General features: G+C 38.9%; 2 protein-coding genes, 1 long non-coding RNA gene and 2 pseudogenes across 9 annotated transcripts in view; 3 read left to right on the top strand and 2 right to left on the bottom strand.

Moving 5' to 3' along the window:
• Positions 1-18779, top strand: part of LOC115679316 (uncharacterized) — a 28107-nt gene extending 9328 nt beyond the window's left edge. The window contains exons 2-3 of the mRNA XM_056310794.1: positions 17285-17345; positions 18171-18779. Of these exons, the coding sequence (XP_056166769.1) occupies positions 17285-17310 (26 nt within the window). The 3' untranslated portion in view covers positions 17311-17345; positions 18171-18779. The remainder of the gene's footprint in view (positions 1-17284; positions 17346-18170) is intronic.
• Positions 1527-2736, top strand: LOC115679315 (uncharacterized). Its single transcript, XR_008816421.1, has 2 exons — positions 1527-1826; positions 2668-2736. It is a non-coding gene; the product is annotated as an uncharacterized LOC115679315 (long non-coding RNA).
• LOC115666098 (cell division cycle 20.1, cofactor of APC complex-like) lies at positions 6820-10456 on the bottom strand. Of its 7 annotated transcripts, none has more exons than XM_056310771.1 (7): positions 10155-10456; positions 9474-9749; positions 9035-9304; positions 8338-8922; positions 7787-8230; positions 7474-7688; positions 6820-7361 (listed from the first exon to the last, which is right to left on the bottom strand). In XM_056310771.1, the coding sequence occupies exons 1-5, from the start codon at positions 10227-10229 to the stop codon at positions 8090-8092; spliced, it is 1347 nt and encodes a 448-aa protein (XP_056166746.1). In that variant the 5' UTR covers positions 10230-10456; the 3' UTR covers positions 6820-7361; positions 7474-7688; positions 7787-8089. The 7 variants fall into 7 exon arrangements, with proteins under 7 accessions (XP_056166746.1, XP_056166745.1, XP_056166747.1 ...); XM_056310770.1 differs by having other exon boundaries at positions 6820-7242; XM_056310772.1 differs by having other exon boundaries at positions 6820-7688; positions 7787-7836; positions 7963-8230.
• On the bottom strand, positions 18526-19003 carry LOC115679364 (cell division cycle 20.2, cofactor of APC complex-like; annotated as a pseudogene).
• A 319-nt stretch (positions 19004-19322) lies between these two features.
• On the top strand, positions 19323-23623 carry LOC115679311 (cell division cycle 20.1, cofactor of APC complex-like; annotated as a pseudogene).
• The last annotated feature ends 1887 nt before the right edge of the window (positions 23624-25510 follow it).

Genomic DNA, 25510 nt, shown 5'->3' with positions numbered 1-25510 from the left:
ATGACAAGCAAAGGACGATGATGCTTGTAACGACCCGGTCCGACGAGAGCGGGGAGTGGTCGCCGGGGCCAGAGGGCCTGGACAAAGAGTGGCTCCTGACAGACTTCTAGGATGGCAAGGGGAGGCATGTCTCTTGTCCCACATCGCTTAGGGGGGAGTCCTGGGCTAGTTTATAAGGCCTAGGTTCTCTATTTTGTGTAACGCGTTTTAAAGTCGTGAGGGTCAGTGGGCCCAAAGCGGACAATATTACACAGTGTAGACCCCGGGTTGTTACAAATGGTATCAGAGCCGACTCCCGACCGCGTGTGGGGCTACAGCGAGGACGCTGTGCTCGAAGGAGGGGAGAATGTAACGACCCGGTCCGACGAGGATGGGGAGTGATCGCCGGGGCCAGAGGGCCTGGACAAGGAGCGGCTCCTGGCATCCTTCTAGGATGGCAAGGGGGGCATGTCTTTTGTCCCACATCGCTTAGGGGGGGAGTCCTAGCCTAGTTTATAAGGCTTGGGTTCTCTATTCTGTGTAACGCGTTTTAAAGCCGTGAGGGTCAGTGGGCCCAAAGCGGACAATATTACACAGTGTAGACCCCGGGTCCTTACAATGCGTCTCTTGAAGACGATCTGTTGTGGCTGCTCTTGAGTATGAAGACCAGAGGACGAAAAACGAAGGACTTGGAATGGCGAACGCCGGTGGTCTTAGTGTCAAAGTAGAAACCATTAAGTAGAACCGAGGGTTCTTTTTTCTCCAGACTGATGGTAAGAAGAAAGATAAAGTTAGGGTGTTCATTCGGCCTTTCTTTCTTGATGACTCTGATACTATATAGATATTCTAGGATCTTTAAGAGAGGGGAGAAAAGATACTCAAAGGCTACATTTTTACCAAGTGACTTGATAAAAAAAGTACATAGAATGCTCTATTTATAGAGCATGAAAGACACCCAAAAACGCTAGTTACCTCATTGATGACCACCTACTAACTACTAACTGATATTCGTAAACGTAGTATAACAAGCACGGCGACAAGGATGTATATTGTATCCCTTACAAACATGAGAAAAAAACAAAGAAGGATGGTTTCTTTCCTACTATCCTGCTACTTCCCTTTTTTGTGCTAGTGGGGAATTATTCCTACTTCTTTTTGGTTGCCTGATTTCTGCTATATCTTATACAAGTGCAATTGCCTTTTCTTGCAGCTTTTCATTGAAGAAATATGCCGTGATGTTTACCGGGCAGATTCTGAATGGAAGATAATGTTGTTAAGGTACTTCAAACTTTCCCAAGTCAAAATTTACATGAGAACATTTACAAAAGAATGTCCACATAAGAATACCAAAAGAACGGGGAGAGAGAGGGAGAGAGTTTCTTATGCAAACCCACATATAAAATGAGCCTAGAAAAGAACAGAGAGAAGAATTAAAAAAACACCAAATTTGATCTCCAAATTTGATCTGCAAATATTTTATGCTTGATGCATCATCTGTTCTACATTCTGAATCCAACTCTGGGTGTGTCATCTCAGGTTTGTGATTACATCCATGTTGTCATCTCATCATTTGGATGATAGCTCGTTGATTTTCATAAATGACGAAAAGTTTTTCTTTTCTGCTTTTCTATCTTGCAGAACTTCTAGTCTCTATTTGGCTGGCCTATAATTGACATAATTCTTGATTTCTTTCAGGGCATTTTTGGATCATTATATAGATGCTTAGCAAGGGGGGCAAGAGCAGTTTTCCAAGTTTATCCAGAAAGTATAGCTCAGCGTGAGTTGATTTTGAGTTCTGCTATGCGTGCTAGATTTGCAGGTGGTGTGGTGGTTGACTACCCACACAGGTACCTATATTATTACCAGAACTTATTTTAGTGTTCGACATTGATTGAACAACATATGTTGTGTATATCTTAGTATATATTCTGTCGGTTGGAAGTCATTTGTGAAAGTAAAATTTCTAAGAGCAGAGTAAGAGAGTTTTCATTGGAGAGGAACACCCCGTTTTGTAATTATTGGAAGTTGGAAAGTTGTGTGTGGATGGAAATGCTTTAATCAACATTGTAGATGATTTGTCTTGTAATTGAGCACTTTTGGTTCTGAGCTCTTTTTGTATACGCGTTTTCACCCCCTTGGTGCCCTTCAGTAAATTTTTCATTTACCTATCAAAACATAAATAAATTTTTGCGAAATTACTGTCAATAATCTTAGTAGTTATTCCATAAATAGGTGACATCTTTTTTATGAAATTATCAAATGTGCGCATAATACAATTTAGCTGTTACATCACAATCTCACTTTGTTCATTCTCTTACTAACGGTTTGATGTTGCCTAGGATAATTGGCAAAATCGAGCTTATAAAGTTGGTCTATGATTATGTACAGATTCTTATCAATATCATGTCCAGACTCCAGAGTTGCTCGTTATTTGTAACGGCAAGCTTTCCTGTTTCTGTTTTCTTTGTGGGACTGTCTAATGACAAGTCCGAGCAAGAGACGTGCCATTCAACAATGGTATTTCTCATACACTTCGGTTGCAGAATAAGTGCTTTAGACTGTCTATGTGATAAGAATATGACTGTTGTAAATAAAGGCTGAGCACTGCCACAGTAATTTGGATGGATGCCTCTATGAGAATCTTAGCGAAGAAAAATGAACTAACCTCGAAATCATTGTTGAAAGCAGCACGATGAGCAGGAAAGAATACCTTGTGCTTACTTGTGGGCCGCCATCGATCAGCACTGCCGTACCAAAGGGAAAACGGGAAGATGGGAAGAGTTCCTCCGATGATAGTAGTGGTGATGAAGACAATCGAACAGTGAGTTTACAAATTTGAATATTATGTTAGACTTGTTCTAAACATGGGTTTGCATATTAAATTTAGTTTTTTTCTTTTTTCTCTTTGTTCTTTTTTAGGCTTATTCTATATGTGGGTTTGCTTAAGGAACTCTCTCTCTCTCTCTCTCTCTCTCTCTCTCTCTCTCTCTCTCTCTCTCTCTCTCTCTCTCTCTCTCTCTCTCCTTCCTTTTGTTATTCTTATGTGAACATTTAATTTTGTTGAGTGTTGTCAATTAAATATTGAGTGGGGTTATTCTTATGTGAACATTTACTTAGGTGTTTGGATGCTGAGTTTTGAAGAAGTTCAGATTATATTTAACACGATCGAAATTATATTTGCATGTACAAAATATTCAGGCAGGAAGTTTGAGACTTGTGTATTGTTCTACAGAGTCATGACACCCAATCTTTGCTTCCTGCGACAGTGAAGCAGATAAACAATGCCTTGGTATCACATGATGAAAAAATCAATGTCCTAATTGATGTTGTTGACATTACAAATGTAGGCAGCGCTACTTGAGTTTTCTTCTTTTTCCCTCTCTATTTCATTTTCTTAGAAAATTGTTCAAACAATTTATTGATTTGTGAACCTTTACTAGGTATCCTTTCGAGGTATCATTTTCAATAAAGCTAAAAGAATCACCGATGTTACTTTTCCCCTTGACGAGGGGACAGGAAGGACTACTGTAATAGATGGTGACATTTAACAAATTTGTTTGTTTTCTTATTCTACAGTATGACTTCCATCTGAGTGTTGATGTTACTTGATGCTAATCCTCTAGTTCTTATCTTCATGTTTTTTTTCTTTTTGCATAGTTCAAGAAAAGCTTTCTCCTCCTTTGAAGAGGCTCCTCTGATAAATGAATCTCATGTACATACATACATAAGCCTGGCATATCCATTATGATTGGCCACATAGAATGTTCATGAATAAAATTTCGTTCCTGAGATTCTCAATTGTAAGAATTTTGTTCCAAGCTGCCGTCCAACAAAAGAAAGGAATCCTTTAAGGAGTATGGGGCAGCCAGATTGCTTTAGAGGGGAATGAACGAGGGGAGAAATTCCCCAAGATAGAATAAAATGATTTAACACTGAATGTCTTGCTATTTGCTGGGTACCACACCATCTTGTCGTACTCTAAACCACGAATTTCGAATGAATAAAGAGCCAAAAGGGAGTTAGTGAGGAAACCTCCCGATAATGAGAATTTCTAATGCAAACTGGGTTCCAATAAATGGAAACCCTCTAAACACATGGTTCCTCCTCTAAACACATAGTCGGGAACCACGGCATGCTAGTTGGCTACTAAATAGAATGAAGTAGGGAAAAGAATATAACAGGCGATTCACTACACCGCATGTCATGCCAAAAAACTGTTCTTTCGTCTTCCAATTTCAAATTTAATGCAGTGAATGAAAGAACTCCACCTCTTTCTTATAGACTTCCAAGCACAAGCCCAAAAAAGGGTAAGAATCTTCGGTTGCTTCTGTGAGATCTTAAGAGTCATTGTGCACTGACATGTTTGGAGACTTCCCACAAAATCAAAATGTGGTTGTGGCCACAAACTAATGTTTTTACCTAGTTTTGGTGAGGATGGATGGTTCCATCAATCCACAACCTAAATAAGAATGCTTAAAGGATTAGGATTCTTCTATCTACTAAGATTTGAGTACTATTTGTTTTTTACCGAGCTTCCATTTTTACTGTGTGTTTCCTATTTTATAGTTGGATTCTTGTTCCTATCTACTTAGCGTAGGCCTTAGTAGAGTCTCTGAATAAGGTCTTTTCTTGTGAAGAATGTACTGAACGCTGAGTGAATGAATTTGTTTTGAATTTTGGCAAGCCTGTCTTTTGAATGGTGTGACGCAATTCTTCTCTTCATCTTGATGCTTAGGGAGATGTGATGCTTCGAGGAATGTATTCTTCTTGAGTTGTGATTTGCTGTAAGTCCCGTTTGAATCTCGATCCTTATAGGGCTGACTATTTTGGACTCAGAGTTCCGCATCAATGGATTATATTCAGAAATGTTAAACATCATGTCTCCATTTTGAAGATAACATGTTCAGCCAAAAAATATGCAGCACCTATTTTGGAGTTGAATACATTAAAATTTTGCGGGTGCCCGCGTGATCCTTAAGATTGTCAAGTGTTCATGAAAATGAAAACAAAATCAACTTGTAGTGGACAGCACTTTGGTCCTGGTAAGATGTAAGATCAATTGTCTCTCTTTTCTCAAATAAAAAAGATCTATGGTCTGAAGAGGTGATAAAAGTGACAACGGTCAAAACTTGGCTGGAAAGGGGAAAAGGGCACCTGGACGAAACAAGAGTGCATGTGCATAGCACGGGCACTCAGACTCATATCCACCTAAAACGTCTGCTTTGGTTTTGCAGAAGCCTTTGGAAGTCGTGTATATCTAGATGACATTGTGAAGAAGATGAAAACTCGATAACATGAATCAAATTTTGCAATTAAACCTCATGGAAAAATGTCACGTTCTCTTCTAGACTGATCTTGTTCTGCCTCAACTCTTTTATGTAATGTTTGTGTCAGTAATTAATTTGCGTATTAAGGTGGATGCTTCTCAGCGCTTCTAGTTTTTCTTCCATTATGGATGGTGCCCCCTCAATGACGTGATTTCTTCACGTCACGGGAGATTCTTACCTCAGTTGGCAGCTTGCAGTAGCTAAACTCTTACTGATGTTTTCTTTTTCTTAACTTGGGCTATGTTGCAGATTACACTAATTGGGAAACGCAGATTTAGCATAATTAGTGGTAGACATATCCTCATCAAGATCCCGAGATTTCGAATTCAATTGCTATGCCTCCTCCGTACCAGTCTGGCAAAAAAATATGTATATTCTGACAGATTACTTTGTTTTCATCGATAGTAAAAAACCAACAACGATGAAAAACATGTCTACGAGTGCATACTGCATAGTGACAAGGCAGGTTTGGGCTTTTTAACCCGGTATCTATTTAATTGGTGAGAACAGAGATTGAAGTTGAATAAAGTCACGTGACGAGTACATATCGAATGAATTCACTTTCTACTCGTACTCGGTTTCGTGATTTCGAAGTTTATTTTAAAGGTTAGCCTGTATTGAAACCGTAAGTGCTCGACTCATTCTACGTTTCTAGAGCGAGTTTTCGCAGATGAATTCGATTACGGTTCCAATCTATGCTAAAAAATCGTTGGGAGCATCAATTCATCGTTACACAAATCTAATGCAGCAACGAAAAGAACTCCAATCTATGTTCGTCGGATTGGGAATCGTGGTTTCTTTAGTTTGGTCTCTTTTGGAGAAGGAAAACAAAACGGAAAAGTTCTATCAAGTCTGGTATAATTTGGTAAGGTTCGATGCGATTATTGTCATTCTCAGTAACATAGAAATTAATTGAGTAGTAAGCAATTAATTAGTAAAAACAAAAACTTTGACATTGCGTGATTTTTCACATTAGTTTTGGGGTTCCCAAATTTATATGGCTTTCTAATTCAAGAAATCAAATTCAACAAAGTAGCAAGTTTAGTTGGCTAATACTACGAACTAGCAATTAGGTTTTTTTATTTTTTCTTTCCTCATTCAAATCGAACAATTAACACCTACACTTCAAATCGATCACCTAATTATCATAATTTTTGCAAAATTTTAACCTCAAGGGTCAAATATTTTGATGCCCCTGTCAGACTTTTTGGCAAAAAGTTCGTCGATATCACTCAAGTTATAACATTCAAAAGTTCGATTGAAAAGACTATGGCACAAAACGCACCTACTTTGTGCCATAATTTAAGGAGCTTGGTATCGTTGCCCTTGCTTTTGTCGTTGATGGATGTCCAATAACAAAGCGCGTCTACTATATCCACTAATTCTTTTTTTGTCCATTTTGTTATTTTCTCATTATTCCATCCAAATATAGCACAAGAGAACTAGCCCGAATGAACACAACTTTTTACAGCTTTCTCTAGCTATTTGAGTCTCTAACAGAACAGAGAGCAAGTATCACAAAATGAAAGAGACCATTTAATACAGGAAATAGCTAAGATAGTCCTCGATGGCATTACAAGATCATCTAGTAAAAACCACAAACTTCCTTCTTTGAGGAAGCCGAGTAACTGTAAAACAAAACGATGAGCATGCCATGCTCAAACCAAACCATAAAGAAGAAAAATTACACCTTCAATTCTTCTAAATTGAGCTATCTGTTCGTTTCCGCCGGTATCGGCCAATTAAACCCTCCTCTCCTGAGCAAGTGGTTCTTGATTGTATCCTCTGTCTTGCTGTGGATCAGCATGAGGTCCATTATATCCTCCCCTTCCGCAGCCACAAAAACCATGTCCTCTTTCCTTGACCCTACCTCTAGCATAACCCTGGTTGCAGCCCCAACCTCCATCATTATACTCAGAATTCACAAAGCCATTCCCTGAAACAAGCAATATTATAGGTTGGAACCAGAAAGCAAACATTTAGAGGATTGCAGATGCAGCAGAGGGTATGTGCCCATCGGCATACTCCTCAAAGGAGTACATTAGCATTTTGGTGCTATTACAACAGAATATGACAACAATTTAGTTAACCATGATGCAAGATCCTATATCTAAAACACAGCCTTCCATGTGATCTAAAAAAATGTTCAGTTTTGTGAATGCAATACCTCTAGCTCTTGGTCTTCCTCTGCCGCCGCAACCTCGTCCTCGCCCACTAGGTGATCTGCCTATTTACATGAGGAATATAATTAGAAGAAACCTAGAGAAACAACATAACAGTCATTGGTAGACAATAGCGACATAATGATTTCTTGAAGTACTTCCCTCAGAATACAGCTCTGATGATGTCTTCACCATCTCAACAGGCAATGGAGGCTGATACCTGCAACAGAGGGCACTTGCGCCTTATGATGGATAAAGCACCAAGCTCTTAATATGTCTAACTCTCAATATGAAGAATCAATGACAAGAGAAGAACACCATGAACTCAACAACAGCCGATGTGTCCAGTTCCTTCTTTGAAAGAGTTACTGCAATCATCAACACGTGCCACGTGGTCTCCAGCCAATCCAAACAAGAGACGGACATTAAATGGAGAAAAAAGAGCAATTTTGAGATTGAATATATATGGCCAATCAGTTTGCAGCTACACTTACGCGACAATCTCCCGTCTGAATATCAACTTGCAGCTCCAAAAGAACACATCTCCAATGTTGGTTAAGCAAATAGCCTGGTCTTGGGCAGCAGTGGCAAAATTATGACCACCAGTCAATCTGTTAGAGTTCAGCGGATACTGTGCCAATGGGCAAATGGCTCAGAAGAGGTTTTGGGTGCCCGCTTAGCCAATTCTGGTATCCCGAATACATGCCAGAACATCAATTTTTCATCTGCTGCTGCAGATGCCACCGTGCATCCATCCGGACTCTGCAAAACAAGCATGCGGCAACGAGTATCAGCAAAACGATCAACTCAACAAGAAAACTTCAAAAGTATTTGCACCGAATTGCGGATGAATATGATAAGCAGCATACAAGTAATACCTGTGCCAGGAACAGAACCCTAGATGCGTGTCCAGTCAACTCTGCCATCGTTCCCATAGATGGATACTTCCAAAGAATGAGCTGGTTCTCAGTAAGCCCGTGAGAGCTTAGCAATTCCCTCTCCCTCATGCTCCACAGCAGCGCACACACCTGAGAACCGGTGTCCACTGAATTCAGACACGCGCCCGTGCACGTGTTCCAAAATTTTATGCACCTGTCGCTCCCTCCCGAGGCCAGTAAGTTGCTCTGAAACGGGCACCAAGCAAGGGCTTTCACAGCAGCCGTGTGGTCTTCGATCCTGTGAAGCCACTGAGTGCCTGAATTCAAAGAGGATCTGGACCTATCCCACAAGTAGAGGAGATTATCCTTTCCTCCGCTAGCCAGCTGTTTTCCCGAGGGCGACCACTTCAGCCCGCAAACTTCTTGGCGATGCCCCCTGTAGGTTCCAACTATGTGCGATCTAATTCTTATATCATTATCGTTGATTTTACAATCCATACCTCCTGTCGTGAGTATGTGATTGTTCCAGGCCAAGGAACAAACTCGGAGTCGATGGCCTCCTCTAAAAGTTCTCAGCTGCATGAGAGGAAACGAAAATAAAAAGCAATTAACGCAGCCTGAATAATGACCCACCCGTCAGCCACAGACGAAACACTAATGCTATCAAAACGACAAGCAACCAGCTTACCTGTCTTTGAGCAGAGAAATCCCATAGCTGGACATGAGAATTTTGTAAGCCAATGGCAATATTCTGACCATCAGGAGCCCAGCTCACACTCGTGACAGGACCCTCCTCGTCATTGAAGGTCACCAGTTCTGTAGCAGAGCCGTTGGAGGCATTCCACAAGTACACTGACTGCGAAAGAGCAATTGCTACCATGTTGTTGGCACCCCAGTCCAGCAAGTTCAAGTGATAATCGTCCAATATATAAGGGGCTTCAAGCATCCTCTGGCAGGTCTATCAATCGACAAACCAAAGAAAATATGTCAAAACACAAACCCTACTGTCTTTGACAGCACAAGCAAAGCCAGTACATACTTATGTTCCATGAAACAAATGCTAACTTGGTTGTCAAGTTTTACGTAGCGAATAGAAGAAACAGTAATAGGCATGAATTTTAGGCTACCTTGGGTATCGATCGACAGGGCTTGGCGGATTTAGACTGGGAAGCAGCGGGTGAGAGCCAGCTTTGTGGTATTAGCTCTACCGGGCTTGGCGGCTTGTTCTTAAAGGCCAAGATGCGGGATCGGTTCATGTCGAGTGCATCCGCGAGAAATTTCTGGTACGCGTCACTTGATGTTGACATCACGGCAGACTTCTCCTTCCACTTCTTCCCTAGAGTGAAGAGGGAACGAGCGTAGTCGAAGTCCATAGCTGAGCGGTTCGGGATGAATCTATCCAACTGTGATAAAAAAAAAAATTCACAGAATTAGAAGGAAACAATTCTATTTGGAACTTACCAACAAGAAGAAGAAGAAAAAAATGGCAAAATTGCTTGTAAATCCTCGTAAAAGAAGAGGGAATTAATCATAACTCTGGTTTTGTTCAAAGAAAAGTACCGTATGGTTTCTCTCTGTCTGCGATGAATGTTATAAGAGAATGGCGACAGAAAAGTCGTAAGAAGCCCTGTATAATTTCGCAAATATCACTCAATAGCATCATGAAATAAATAGCCCTAGAGAACTCGCATTGCAACTCGAGTCTCCATCAAAACCCTTCATCCGCAGAACATTCATAACCAGAAAACGAACAATTCTGAAAAAAAGGTCTCTGTAAACGATGAAAAAGCAAAAAACCAAAAGCTTACGTTTTCTCGAGAATTCTTCTGGTGGAGGTATTCCTGGTAAGGATCCAGAGAACCCTTCTCGCCCGGTGAAGCCATGGTCCCGGCAGCAGAGGAGCTGGGTCGAAATCCTGCAAAAGAAAGAGAAAAGAAGAAGGGAAATTTCAAAGGAGAGAAGAAGACCCACAAAGAGGGACCGAGCGTTGATGATGGTTCGTCGTCACTGTTTCTCGCTGTGCCCTCAAATCAGAGGCGCCGACACAGAGAGAGAGAGCGAGAGATTTCAGAGAGCAGAGAGGTTGAGAATGAGAAGGGAGAGCTAGTTCGCAGGTGAGAGAGACAGAGAGAGATGAAGAAGAAGAAGAAGAAGAGGGAGATGATGATCTTGAATCAGGGGCGGGTTGGCCTTCGTCGCGTTCGTCGGACGCGACCAAGGCGCGTGGGTAATCCGAGGTAATTATTTGGAAAGTCTATTTTATGACTTTTTCTCCCGAATTTTTGAAAACGGAAAAAAATAAAAAAGAATTAAATAGAAATATTTTGTTAATTTATTATCCTTTCTTCCTTCTCTAAGGCGACTCGTCACTCCCCATGAAATTATCGATCAATTTTACTTTTTCATTCAACAGTAAGAAGAAGAAAACCCCACTTAAGGGTGCGTTTATTTTACGAAAAATTAAAAATTTGAAATTTTTTTTCAAAAATTATTTAGTTATATCGCTTACAAAAATAAATAAATTACATCATCCAATAAAATAGTCCCACATAAATTGTTTTTGATGATAAAAATATTTTTTATCGACTGATTTTTTTAAGTGATATAACTAATTATTTTTTGAAAAATGTTCTCCAAATCTTAAAATTTTCGTGAAATGAACGCACCATAATATTCTCTAATCATGAATCTAATTAATTAATCAATAAAAGTAATTGGTGATTTTTTTATACATAAAGAACTTCAATAATAGGGCACCTCAAATATCATGTAGAAATCAATGTCCATAAAATAACAGGGGGGTAAATTAACATTCCATTTTTTTACTTTAACACGCTACAGATCTTGATAATCGAATTTCGCAAAATATCATTTCTTTCACGAAAAAAGACTATATCAACCATTCACCAATTTTTTCCCACGAGCGTATGATAATTGGTTCTTCTCCAAAAATTGGGAAATTGCCGAGGGCTATCTTAGCAATTTTCATCACGATAATAATTTTTCTTATATAGAATTTAAACAATTTTTTTATAGAAACAGAGAAGGAAAAATAGAAAAAAAAAATTAAAAAAAAAACATAAAATGGAGAAGTCTTCATCATTTGGCCCCCCCTCTGTCTCTTTGCATTTCCTCTCTCTTCCTTCTTCGCTTCTTCTCGGCGAAGAACAAGAAAAGAGGGAAGAGGGAAGCTTCAGCTTGAGCTTGAAGCAATTGGGGTCGCGAATAGCGGCAGAAGGACCATTTCATCTCCTCTGCGGCCGAGGAGGCCCATGAATCCACCGACGTGTACATCGCGACCTTCAATTTCTGTTCAATTGCTTAGATGCTTGTGGACTGTGTGCTTTGTTGCTTTTGAGTTGTGACTGATTCTTGAATATCTGCGTCAGTTCGTTCTTGGGTTCTAAACATGCCACCAAAATCAAATGAAACGGCACCCTTTAATTTGCAAATTTATTTTTATCTTCTTGTCCGGCGAAAGCCAATTCGCTTTGCTGTCTTGGCACTCATTCCGACGATAGGTTTCGGTGCCTGCTAGTGGTGGAAATGAAGAACGAGTCCATGACATTGCGAAAGCTTCTGTTACCTATTCACAGAGCAAGCACCTGTTTCAAACAACTGAGGCCAATTCATGTCAAATTAATGGAGACTAGTCATCTTGTTAAATAGCAAATGGGCATTCCACATCCAGAACATGATTCTCACATGTGAGCTCGATATTGCTTTGGGACAACATATTGCTAGCACTGCGGGAAAAATGGCATTTTGGTAATCCAAAAAAAGTATAACCCCCAATCACCCTCCATCTTTCGTAAATGAATTGACATGAGATGCCGTTGCATATCGTCTGACTTTCAGATGAATTCTCAGCTTTTCTCTTCGTCAAAGGAGGGCAAACCCCAATCTGATGGATTGAAATCCAACAGAGATTTGAATACTTGGTCCGCCGAATCATGATAAGAGCTATCAAGCCTGGGATCTGGCACCATAACCGCGAACCTGCCGAATGTATAGGAATATATTAGCAGAGGGAGCAAGAGATAAATCCAAACAATCCAATGCTGCAATGTTTTGATATTAACAGCAGGAACAGCAGATTAGGTGCAAGAAAATTCCTTGTTAGAAATCAAAATGGTCAAGGTATAAGAGAAAAGAAGAGATCTACGAAATAGAGCGACCAAATGCACTATGAATCATTTGAAGTAACAAAGAATGAAATGAGGGCAGCAAATAAAGGAACGTACCTCATTTGGAAGAATTAAGTTGAGCTGGAGAAAAAGAAAACCATGGGGGATGGATCATCTAAGCCACGTTGCACTATAAATTTCAGTACCAGAACATTTAGCTAATCCTACCTTCTACTTCGAAAGTCCCAGACAGCGATCCCAAATTTAGACGCCATAATATGTCTTGTACAGCCTAAAATATGTGATCAAGCCCTACATTACTGCACGCCACTGTTCACATCCCTGAGGTCAGTTAGAATCACCTTTCTCTGCTTATTATTCCAGACTAAGGGTAACGATGATGAAATTCATAAAGATACTAAAAGCTGATTGTTCAGCAATGCAGTAGCACAGAAATAACCGCTTCATGGAACTACCCAGCATCAATACATGTGATATTCCAAATTGAAGTTTTATAAGGATGATTCTTTAGTTGTTATGGTTGTTGCAAATGAACTTTCAAAAGTACAAATTTATACAATGTCCTCAACTATTTGACTGCATTGAATTTGAAAGGAGATTAGACTTCCTACTATTTGCAACAATTCGACCAAATTTTGAATCAAAGATTGTCATACTTCAAGCATTACCCTGCAAGAAGAATCAGCAGAAGCAGCCAGTCTGAACATAATCTGACTATTCAAACTAGGTGCATTTATTTTATGAAAAATTCAAGATTTGGAAATTATTTTCCAAAAGAAATATTTATTTATATCGCTCATAAAAATGAATAAATGAAATATATTTATTTATGCATATATTGTTGTTCATTATAAAAATATTTTTCATTGACTAATTTTTCTAAGCAATGTAACTAATCATCACCATAGTTAATTAATCTTAAATTATGGTTACGATTAGTTAATCATCACCATAGTTTAAGATTTCTAAATCTTAAACTTTCCGTGAAATAAACGCACCCTAATATTCTCTAATCATCACCATAGTTAATTAGTCAAGAAAAGTAATTGGTGATTTTCTATAAGTAAAAAAATACAATAATAGGGAATCTTAAAATGTAATGTAGAAATCAATATACGTAAGATACATGATGCAAATTAACATTCTCTTTTTTATTTTACTGAACTGTAGATCTTAATAATTAAATTTCGTAAAATATCATTTTTTTCACGAAAGACTATATGTATTATGCTTAGCGATTATTTACAAAAATATACTCGCCACATGCTCGTGAACATTGCACAGATAAGAATTTTTTTTTTTAAGATTAAAGTTCAATAAGAGAAATGTACTCAAAATTACTAAATACTATTACCACTTTTACTCAAATATAACTAAAATTATGCTGTCTTTTACACTAAGAGAAATGTACTCTAAAATTGACCGAATTGTGATGGAGCTATTTGCTAGATATAATGACTTTACCATTATGTTGACATAGTTACATATCATAAGAGTTTATACCAATTAGTGATTTACACTATACTAGCCACACTACTTGTGCACGCTTCATAGTTGAAAGCAAAATTTACTCTGAAGTTAGGTCTACATTTTTACTATTTGGCACGTTTAATCAAGTGTTAATCTTCATCTTCTATCAAGGTTTGATTTAATTTTATTTCTAATTTTTAATTTTTTTAAAAGATATCATATATGTGTATATAACTTTGAATTCGTGCAAGTCAAAATATTTTAGTCCTCCATGAAACATGGTTATTGGGGTTTATTATTTCTTAGTTTTGATTTTATTTCAATTCAATTTTTTCTAGGGATTAAAATTAAATATTTCAGTACCTTATGAAATCGAGAATTTTTTTTTCATTTTGTTATTTAACAATGCAACAGATCATTCAATTATGGAGTAGTAACCCAATTCCGAAGGAGAATTTATTGTAAGCTCAGAAGAATTTTTGCCACTTTCTCCTTTTGCTCTATACACACAAAAAAGCTAATGTTTGCTATCTTGTCATAAGCACAAAGATTATATAAAGACACTATTTATTATGAGTAAAAATGAATTTCTTTCATTTTTTTTGCTAAACCGATTAATTTCAGTCTAATTGAAGTTAGAAGCAATTTTTTTTTCTTTCTTAAATCCAATTTATTGCTTTTCCAATCATTTCCACTATTTTCAAGAGGTAAATTTATCATAAGATTTACATTTTACATTTCACTTTCCAATTATCATATTATTATATCAATTAAACTACACATATGGGGACATCCGTAATTTCACAGATTGTGAATTTGTGATAATTGGTTCTTCTCCAAAAAATTGGGAAATTGCCGAGGGCTATATTTGCAATTTTCATCGTGATAATAATTTTTCTTAATATAGAATTTTAACAATTTATTTCTTTTATAGAAACAGGGAAAAAAAATAAAAAGAAAAAAAAAACATAAAACGAGAGAGAGAGAAAGAGAGTCTCTCTGCATTTGCTTTTCTCTCTTCGTTCTTCGCTTCTTCTCAGCGAAGAAGAAGAAGAAGGGAAGAGGGAAGGACGGTTTCATCTCCTGTGCGGCCGAGGAGGTCCGCGAATCTGCCGATGGGTACGTCCCGATCTTCTTTTCCATTCGATTGTGGCGGTTTGATGAACTAGAGAGACTCTGTCTTACGATGCGTCGATTGCTTGGAGACTGTGTAGGCTATGCTAACGAGCACGCACTCTTGCTGTCCTGCTTGCCTGTTGTTTAGTCGTGTCCGCTGTTTTCTGGGCAAATGCAGTTGGCATGTTCTCTCTTATAGAATCAACATGCGGAGCATGATGGGGCGGGGCTAAGGGAGATGAGAGTAGCATCATCACCTGATGATTCGAGGATGATCTCCCTAGGGGACCTCCAAACTACTTTTGGGTACAGCAAAGTGGCAGGTACATTCTTGTTTTTCCCTTCGGTGAACGTAAGATCACTCGATTTTTCTTGCCGGGTCCTTAAAATTCACGTCACTGGTCTTCTTAGAGATGCAGGGTAGTAGGTCACTACTGCACCGTTGGCTTTTGGCATCTTCTACTTCGTACATTCGCACGTTGAGGCTTACATTTCCTTGGTTTGTGGCTTGAAGTTGGAAATCACATTGTATCACGCATCTTTCAACCTCTGCTTACAGACCCATTGAACATACAGAATACTTTCTTTTTTTAAGCTATGTGCTCTTTATTTTATATCTTGGAACTGATATATGTCTGGTCATTGGATCTTTTTTATCTCTCATGTTGGAGCAACGTTGAAAGAATTTCTTAGTGAGGGGGGTTTGGGGGGACAGTCTGCATGGAACATTTTTTAGGGGTTTTATTTTGGAAAATTTTGATGAGAAGGAAGATGTGCTGGTGCTGCTTGCAGCTGTGGCTTAATGGATGAGAGCAAGAGCTCAACGGATGGAAAACCTAAGTGGGGAACAGCCTGCATTGAACATCTTTGAAGGGTTTCATTTTGGAAACTTATGATAAGAAGGAAGATGTGCTGTTGCTGCTTGCAGCAGTGGCTTAATGGATGAGAGCAAAAGCTCAGCGGATGGAAACCTAATGAGGATGTTCGCTGTGTGATAGATCTAGATTGCAAAAGATCGAGCAGATAAAACAGGTGGCACCAGCTGGACACGGAGTTCACCCAGCACGGGGGATTGGAGAATTGCTATTGCTGATAATGAAGAGAGAGATAACCTAATTTCCACTGTTGTTGACGAACCTAAACAAAAGGGCCCAGAACTGTTTTTTGGAAGAATAGGTGTGGTGAACGTACTCAGACGACTAGAATGTTCAATCAGGTTAGTTTTTCTCTAATTGACCGTGTGAACGACGTTGAAAATCAGAATGAATGGACCTGTGGATGGTTTTCTCAAAAATTTATCATAAAGAAAAAATGGTTGGGCCAGTGTAATGCATTTCTTCTTTTGGCATGGGCTTGATGTAAAACAAATTGAATTTGATGTGTGTTTTGTTTATTTCGAGCATCGATGGCCTCCATGTTCTGCAGTTATTTGGACATTGTCATGTGCGTCAAAGACAACCTCATAGTCCACAAAGCTTGCGATTTAGTTGTTCAGTTCAATTTATGCTTGTGTATGTCATGGTTGGAACTTGGAAGGCTTTTGTTTCTTATGATTCGTTTTCTTCCTCTTCTGTTAATAATTATGTGCAAAGTTCAAAACAATGTTAAACTCAATAAGATGAATGTCGCGTTTCATTGCTTCCTTTGGACATCACTGTGAAGTCGTCTTTCCATATTAGTTGGATTTGATTTCACCATATATATGTAATCTGGATGTATAAATAGTAATTTGAATGCCTTTCTATTATTGGAATGGTTCGTGTAAATTTTGGGCTTTTGTACTCGTCAATTCATTGCCTCATGTGCTAATTATCCGGATGTGGAATTCTATTTTTTTGTATTCCGATGTTCTCGTTGGTTTAGATTGTAACTTTAATCTGGAATACCTTTTGTTTAATGGTTTTCAACTACTTTAATTGAAGCTAGGTTTGAGTCTGCTTATCTTGTTCATATTAAGAAATAGTTTTATGCATGAAACATAAGTTCTACTGCTGCTATGTAAGAAAATGGTTTTAAAGTCCAAATGAATCCAAAGGTTCTACTTCTACCTGAGATCAAGCTACTTTTTTAAACTCAAAACGGTCAATGTTTTTAGAAGCATGAGTAGTCTTTCTACTTCCTAGTACTATATGAACCAAAGTAAATTCCAATATATCGATTTTGTAAACATTAGCTGATGAAGGATGTCTTTTTATCTTGTGCAGTGCCATTTGTGTTCTATACGTCATAAAGCAAGTGCTTTAAACCTTAAGATCCACGTTAAAGGTATGTTATTGCTATGTGAATGGCTTTGTTTTGTCCTTCCCCTTTTTTCACTATTAGCACCATGACCTTAGAACATGGAGCTCCTAGTATTAGGCATCTTAGACAGTTGAGAAAAAGGTTGCTGTATCTGTTCTTCTCTAATTAATGTGCTAACATATGGTCCTCACTAGATCTTCCCCTTTGAATTATCTATAGTGCTTTATATCAAGCATATGATATTAATATTTCATTGTTGCAAAGACATGTTGATTGGTGTGTTTGACTGTAATCATTTTTCCAGATTCAAGGAACATCCATAGACATTTTAATCATGTCTAATTCCCATATTAGGGATGGTCAATCATCTCATACTCACAATTGCACTATGCCATTTCATCACACTAGCAAATGCAAATGGCCTTGTGTTTGGACACCCCTTAGGGTTTCTGTTCTTATCCTACTGACTTCATGAAAGAGAGAGAGAGAGAGAGAGAGGGATGTTATTTCTGCGATGTGCTTAATCTTCAGCCATGAGCCGGTTATTTACCCAAAACGGCTTTCCAAAACAGTCCTGCATACATACCAATATGCCAGTTATTCGAATAAATGAAGTACCAAGGTCTGATTTTTACATTTCATGTATATAAGGGGGGAGAGAGAGAGAGATCAGAAAAATATGCATTGCTTTGCAGATTTGTGCATGACATTGATGGGGTTGACTGATCTCAAATGATCACATTCACGAATAGTGAAATCTATCTATTCACATACTTTAATTTACAATTCAATCCGCTATAGATACCTACCCAAATTGGTGTAATCTCCCGTTTAAATATTAACTTGCAGCTCCGAAAGAAAGGATCTCCAGTGTTGGTTAAGCAAATAGCGTGAAAAAAATTCTGGGAAGAAGAGGCAAAATTTTGTGTACTAGTCAATCTGTTAGATTTCAATGGATGAAGCGCCAGTCGGCAAATGGCGCGGAAGAGGTCTTGGGTGTCGGCTTGGCCACTTCTGGTATCCCAAATACTTGCCAGGACATTAATCTTTCATCTCCTGCTGCAGATGCCGCCGTGCATCCATTTGGTGACTGCTAAACAAGTACGTGGCAACGAGAATCAGCAAAACAATCAACTCAACAAGCAAACTTCAAAAAGTATTTGCACCGAATTGCGAATGACTATGATAAGCATACAAGTAGTACCTATGCCAGGAACACAACTCTAGATGTGTGTCCAGTTAGCTCCGCCATCCTTTGCATAGATGGATATTTCCAAAGAATAGCTGGTTCTGAGCAATTCCCTCTTGCTCTTGCTCCACAGCGGCGCGCACACCGGAGAACTAGTGTCTGCCAAATTCAGACATGCGCCCGTGCACCTATTCCAAAATTTGATGCACCAGTCACTCCCTCCTGAGACCAGTAAGTTGCCCTGAAACAGGCACCAAGCAAGGAGCTTTTATGGCAGCTGTGTGGGCTTCGATCCTGTGAAGCCACTGAGTGCTTGAATTCAAAGAGGCCCTGGACCTATCCCACAAGAAGAGGAGATTATGGTTTCCTCCACTAGCGAGCTGTTTGCCCGAGGGCGACCATTCAGCCCGCAAACTTCTTGGTGATGTCCCCTGTAGGTTTCGACTATGTGGGATCTAATTCTTACATCATTGTTGGTGATCTTACAATTCATGCCTCCTGTCGTGAGTATGTGACTGTTCTAGGCCAAGGAACCAACTCAGAGAGTTGATGGCCTCCTCTTCAAGTTCTTAGCTGCATGAGAGGAATCAAAAATAAAAAGCAAAAAACGCAGCCTGAATTAGAACCCGTCAGCCAAAGACGAAACACTATTGCTATCAGAACAACAAGCAACCAGCTTGCCCGTCTTAAGGATGGTACTTAATGAGGATGTTCACTATGTGACAGATATAGGCAGAAAAGATCAAGCTGATAAAACAAGTGGTAGCAGAAGGACATGGAGTTCACCCAACATGGGCGATTGAAGAATTGCTGTAGCAGATAATGAAGAGAGAGAACCTACTTTTCACTGTTGTTGACTCACCTAAAGAAAAGGGCCCAGAACTCTTTTTGGGAAGAATAGGTGTGGTGAATGTACTCCGGCAAAGTCATTGACTATAATGTTCGATCGGGTTAGTTTTTATCTAATTGACGGTGTGAACTATGTTGAAAATCAGAATGCAGGGGCCTGTGCATTATTTTCTCAAAAATTTAAAATAAAGAAAAAATGGTTGGGCCAGTGCAATGTATTTCTTCTTTTGGCATGGGCGAGATGTAGAACTAGTTGACTTTGATGCGTGTTTTATTTATTTTGAGCATTGACGGCCTCCACGTTCTGCCGGTATTTGGACATTGTCATGTGCTTTAAAGACAACCTCATAGTCCACAAAGCTTGCGATTTAGTTGTGCAGTTCAATTTATGCTTGCTTTTAATGTTCACGATCTTTTGATTGTCAAGAGGTTTCCTTTTACTAAACATAAATCTAAAATAACGTGTATGTCATGGTTGGAACATGGAAGGCTTTTGTTTCTTATGATTTATATTCTTCATCTTCTGGTAATTATTATGCGCAAAGTTCACAACAACGATAGGCTCAGTAAGATGAATGTGGCGTTTCATTGCTTCCTTGGACATCATTGAGAAGTCCTCTTTTTCCATAAGACAATTGATGTTGTCCTTTTCTTTTAAAACTCCTCATCAAGTTTTATTGATTCTTTATATATATATATATATATAATCTGGATGTATAAAAAGTAATCCGGAAGCCTTTCTATTTTTGGAATGGTTTGTGGAATTTGGGCTTCTGTACTCATCAACTCATTTACTCTTGTGCTAGTTGTCTGGAGATGAAATTCTATTTTTCTACTCCGATGTTTTCGACATGGTTTAGGCTTTAACTTTTATCTGGAACCCCTCTCGATGTTGGATTTCGTGTACTTTACTTGGAGCTAGGTTTAAGTCTTGTTATTATGTTCATCTTAAGATATAGTTTCATGTATGAAACATACGTTCTACTTTTGCTGCAATGTAAGAAAATAGTTTTTAAGTCCAAATGAATCCAAAGGTTCTACTTCTACCTGAGATCGAGCTACTTTTTTTAAACTCGAGAAGATCATTGTTTTTACAAGCATCAGTAGTCTTCCTACTTCCTGGTACCATATGATAATCAAAGTAAACATTTCAATTTTGTAAACATTAGCTAATGAAGGATGTCTTTTTATCTTGTGCAGTGCCATTTGTGTTCTGTACGTCCTAAAGCAACTGCTTTAAACCTTAAGATCCATGTTAAAGGTATGTTATTGCTATGTCAATGGCCTTTGTTTTTTCCTTCCCCTTTTTTTACCATTAGCAGTATGACCTTAGAACATGGAGCTCCTAGTCCTAGACATCTTAGACAGTTGAGAAAAAGTTTGCTGCATCTGTTTTTCTCCAATTAATGTGCTAACATATGGTCCTCACCAGATCTTCCCCTTGGAATTAGCTATAGTGCTTTATATCATGCTTATGGATATTAATATTTCATTGTTTCAAAGACGTGGATCAGCGTGTTTGACTGTAATTATTCGTGAAGATTCAAGGGACATCCATAGGCATTTAAAATCATGTTCAATTTCCATATTATCGATGCTCATTTTCATCATATTCACGATTGCACTATGACATTTCATCACACTGGCAAATGCAAATGGCCTTGAGTTTGGACATCCGTTAGGGTTTTTATTCTTATCTTACCTACTTCATAAGAGAGAGAGAGAGAGAGAGAGAGAGAGAGAGAGAGAGAGAGAGAGAGAGAGAGAGAGAGATTATTTCTCTCACGTGCTTAATCTAAAGCTATGAGTGGGTTATTTATCCAAAATGGCTTTCCAAAACAGTCCTACATACATCCCAATGCCAGTTATTTGAATTAAATGAAGTAACAAGGTCAGATTTTACATTTCATGTGTATGTTCATCTGTTAATCTGCAGGTGTTGGATCTATTCTTAAGAGGATTTAAAGATGGATGAATGATTTTTTTTTTTGTCTATCTGCTAATCTTAGGAGGATCTGAAGTAGGGCGAGAAAACTACCTAAAAGTCTTAGGAGTGTCAGTGGTTCGTATGGCAAGCCTGGCAATGCTTTAGTCTTTGCAAAAGCTTCATGCTGCTTCACATATTAAGTGGCATGCAATACAGTTGTATCCTTGTAATCATTTTATACAAGCTTCTAGAAGTAGTGGATACGTGGCAGCATAGTCGTGTCTTAATAAGAGGATTGACTCTGGAACTCAAACTATGTAGACGAATAGAGACATAGGTTCATGGCTTGTTAGGGGAGAAATTGGGAGCTTAATTGTACTATTCCCACTTGTGAAGAGTTTCGGAAAATCAAATTGCAGCCTAAAGCTAATTGTGTTGACTCTTTTTTCTTCAATCCAAGCTACTGGATTTTGCAATGTGCCTTTTTTGCACTGCAGAACTGATTATTGTATACACACAAGGCTGGGTTTGAAGGTAACGGACGATTGTTCATTGAAACGGAGTGAACATCTCACCTGTAATTGTCAAACCCCTCAGCAACCGCCTGTTGTTCTTTGTTCATCGCATGGATATGAAACGATCAAAGAAGAGTGCACCACGAAGAATTGGTTCTGCATCCGTCTCGGGGTCCTCTCCAAGAATACCTCTAGAGGAAGAAATCTCGAGAATAGCTCGAGTCTTTTCTTTTGTATCATATACAGAGATTTTTCAGAATTGTGGTTTTTTGGTAGTAGATATTCTGCACGAAATGGGTTTTGAGACCTGAGTTTCAATGGAAATTCTCAATTAGGCTTTTATTCCATTTGTTATTGAGTGACATGCACGAAACGTGTCTACTTACAGGCCTTAGTACTCTGTCACCTTTCTCCGATAACAATATATCGCAGACAGAGAAGTTTACATGTATGTTTATTTAAAGAAAAAAAAGTTAAGATTAATTCCACTAAGAAGTGGTTTTGTTTTTTTCTCTTGTTTATAATGAAGGTTCTGACAGAATTGTTTCCTTAAAATTCTGTGATATGTTGTTGACCACAGTTGGATAGATTCATCCCGAACTGCTCAGCTATGGACTTCGACTACACTCGTTCCGTGTTTACTGGAGGGAAGAAGTGGAAGAAGTCTGGTTCACTATGGAGTGAGGCGTTACAGAAGCTTCTCACAGAGGCACTTAACATGAGCCGATCCTGAATCTTGGCCTTGGAGGACAAGCCGCCATCCCCGGTAGACCTAATACTGCGAAGCTAACTCTCACCCACAGCTATGAACATACTGCTTTCGTTTTTTTAATTGATATACGTGATAGAGGACGCTTGATGCCCCTGATATATTGGATGATTATTACTTGAACTTGCTGGACTGGGGTGCCAAGAATGTGGTAGCAATTGCTCTCTCGGAGTCGGTGTACTCGTGTGATGCCTCCAGTGGCTCTACTTCAAGACTGGTCACCTTCAATAACGAGGATAGTCTTGTCACACGCATGAGCTGGGCTCCTGATGGTTAGCATATTGCCATTGGCTTACAAAATTCTCATGTCCAGCTGTGGGATTTCTCTCCTCAAAGACAGGTAAGATGGTTGCTCGTTGTTTTGATAGCATTAGTGTTTCATCTGTGGCCGACGGGTTCTAATTCAGGCTGCCTATTTAGCTTTTATTTTCGTTTCCTCCATGCAGCTGAGAACTTGAAGAGGAGGCCATCAACTCTCCGAGTTGGTTCCTTGGCCTGATACAGTCACATACTCACGACAGGAGACATGGATTGTAAGATCACCAACAATGACGTGAGAATTAGATCCCACATAGTCGAAACCTCCAGGGTACATCACCAAGAAGTTTGCGGGCTGAAATGGTCGCCCTCGGGCAAACAGCTAGCTAGTGGAGGAAACAGTAATCTCCTCTACTTGTGGGATAGGTCCAGGGCCTCTTTGAATCCAAGCACTCAGTGGCTTCACAGAATCGAAGCCCACACGGCTGCAGTAAAAGCTCCTTGCTTGGTGCCTGTTTCAGGGCAACTTGCTGGCCTTGGGAGGGAGTGACTGGTGCATCAAATTTCCAGGCTATTTGCCTAATTAACATGGGAGATCTGTTCTTTCGGAGCTGCAAGTGAATATTTAGATGGGAGTTTACATCAATTTGGGTAGGTATGTGTAGTGGATTAGATTGTAAATTAAAGTATGTAGATAGATAGATTTCGCTATTCGTGAATATGATCATTGGAGATCGCTTGGCCCCCTTAATGTCATGCACAAATCTGCAAAGCATTTCTTATATTTCTGCTTTAGATCTCTCTCTCTCTCTCTCTTACACAATTTGGCTCACTTCATGCACTCACTGTATACGTAATTTAACATAATAGTATTCAGAAAAGGGCATTCCGTTGATTTATCGTATGTTCTAAGGTAGGTCTAGAATCTCATGGACAATATTTATTATTCTTATCCAGATAACTTCATTTGGTTTTTAGTTCGTGTTCGGCATCAATGATAATAGAAGGTAAAGTTATTAATACAGTCAAATAACAGTGATTGAGATATAGAAACTTGGAGACGGAATTGCGAAGCACAACTCTATGCTTTCGGTTCATAGGTATGATAGTCACAAAGCGTTTCTGGTAAATCAACTGTCTTTGTTCTAGGGGGTTGACTTGTCATCCCCACAAAGGACCTAAGCCTCCAGGGCGTGGTGGCCTCGAATTGCTGCAGACAAGAGATGGTGATGCGGCCAAAGCGGCAGCGGGCACTCCGCTTGAGAATCTTTTGGTGAAGAAAACTGATGTGAAAGGGTCTTGAGATGTATATCTTGGAGGAGATTAGCTCACAAACAATTTGGGGAATCACTGCTTGCTAGAGTAGGATTAATGGGTGTCGTTTATTCAAGAACATCACCACCTAGAACTACCGGCAATAAAGAAATGGAGTTTTCCTCTAAGTTGAAAATTCGAGTGCTGTTAATCAGCTTGTTATGCAGAGTTCCCGCGTTAGTAGCCTCAATAGCAGTTTTATTCCATGAGAGAACGGCTCATTCAGATGAGCCTCTGCCTATTTTGAAGTATAGCTTGCTCCCAAGGTTAATGCAGCCACCATTGAGGGTTTGCGTTACCAAAAGACATGGTGGGACTTCACTTTCTGTGAAGATACAATATGCTTCATAATCCCAATCTCTAAATTCTAGAATAACCTATAATATTCATCAATATCAACCGCATCCTCCTCATCATCCACACCATCCATTCTCTCATCCCCTCCATCACTAGACCTGCAACCTTCAGCTTTCGTCTGAATCCTCTTCATCATCCTCAATGCTTTCTCCTCTAGAACTTGAAATCACTTGTTTTTTATCTTGCTTTGTCTCCAGCTTGTCTCTTACTTCTCCTATCCTAGATACCCTCTCCCCATCACCCCAAGTTCGATTGTCACTACAGAAAACCAAGTTATGCTCATCATTGTTATGACCCTTTATTTCCTCTACTTTCTACTCTCATCGATGTCATTTAGCAAGGTGAGATTAATACATCTCTTAGCAGCCTTTGAGATTTTTTTTTTTTTAATTGTACTGGACATACATGACATCAATCGGTTTGATTTCATATGTGTGATCTAACTTTACAATCCACAAACAAAAAATAACAGTATTCAAAGAGCCCTTTCATTTTTGCCAATTTTACAAAATTCCTCCTAGCACATGTCACAAATTACTTAACTGCCACTTTTAGGTCTAGTTATACCATTTTCACTTTTTTCCCATCCAAGATCCAACAATACCTTTTGGTAATCATTTAAACACAATCTAGGCATTTACAAAACTTTTCAATTTAAGTCGAGATCACAATAGCTCAATATCACAAGATGCACAACATGCCATTCTTGAAGTCCATTTACAACACAACTAAATGAGTAAACATCAACCAGCTAAGTCAAAAAAATGTCATGTAGATCAATTTAACCTTGAGTGGAAAATTTCAACAAAACATGGCCTTGAGCGCCTTGAAAGCAAAACACACAATAATAAAAATTAACAAACATCTATTTTTCAAAACAAATTTATGGACAATCCCATCAATCACAATCCGATCCACTGTACATGCCTACCCAAATTGGTATAATCTCTTAGAAAAAGTGGTTAAGACATGATTTGTTTGAAGTTGTAATTTAGTGTCTTGTAGAAGAAG

The sequence above is a fragment of the Syzygium oleosum genome, unplaced genomic scaffold, assembly GCF_021117445.2.
Source record: "Syzygium oleosum isolate NSW1041296 unplaced genomic scaffold, Sole_v2.1 Sole_v2.04, whole genome shotgun sequence".
NCBI lineage: Eukaryota > Viridiplantae > Streptophyta > Magnoliopsida > Myrtales > Myrtaceae > Syzygium > Syzygium oleosum.
This window is presented reverse-complemented; position numbering and strand designations above follow the sequence as displayed.

Coding starts and splice junctions, on each gene's coding strand:
- LOC115666098 (XM_056310769.1), bottom strand. CDS start 10,229: ATGGCTTCACCGGGCGAGAAGGGTTCTCTGGATCCTTACCAGGAATAC. Junction 9,750..10,154: donor AGAAGAATTCTCGAGAAAAC/GTAAGCTTTTGG, acceptor TTTTTATCACAG/TTGGATAGATTCATCCCGAA. Junction 9,305..9,473: donor CCTGTCGATCGATACCCAAG/GTAGCCTAAAAT, acceptor GTCGATTGATAG/ACCTGCCAGAGGATGCTTGA.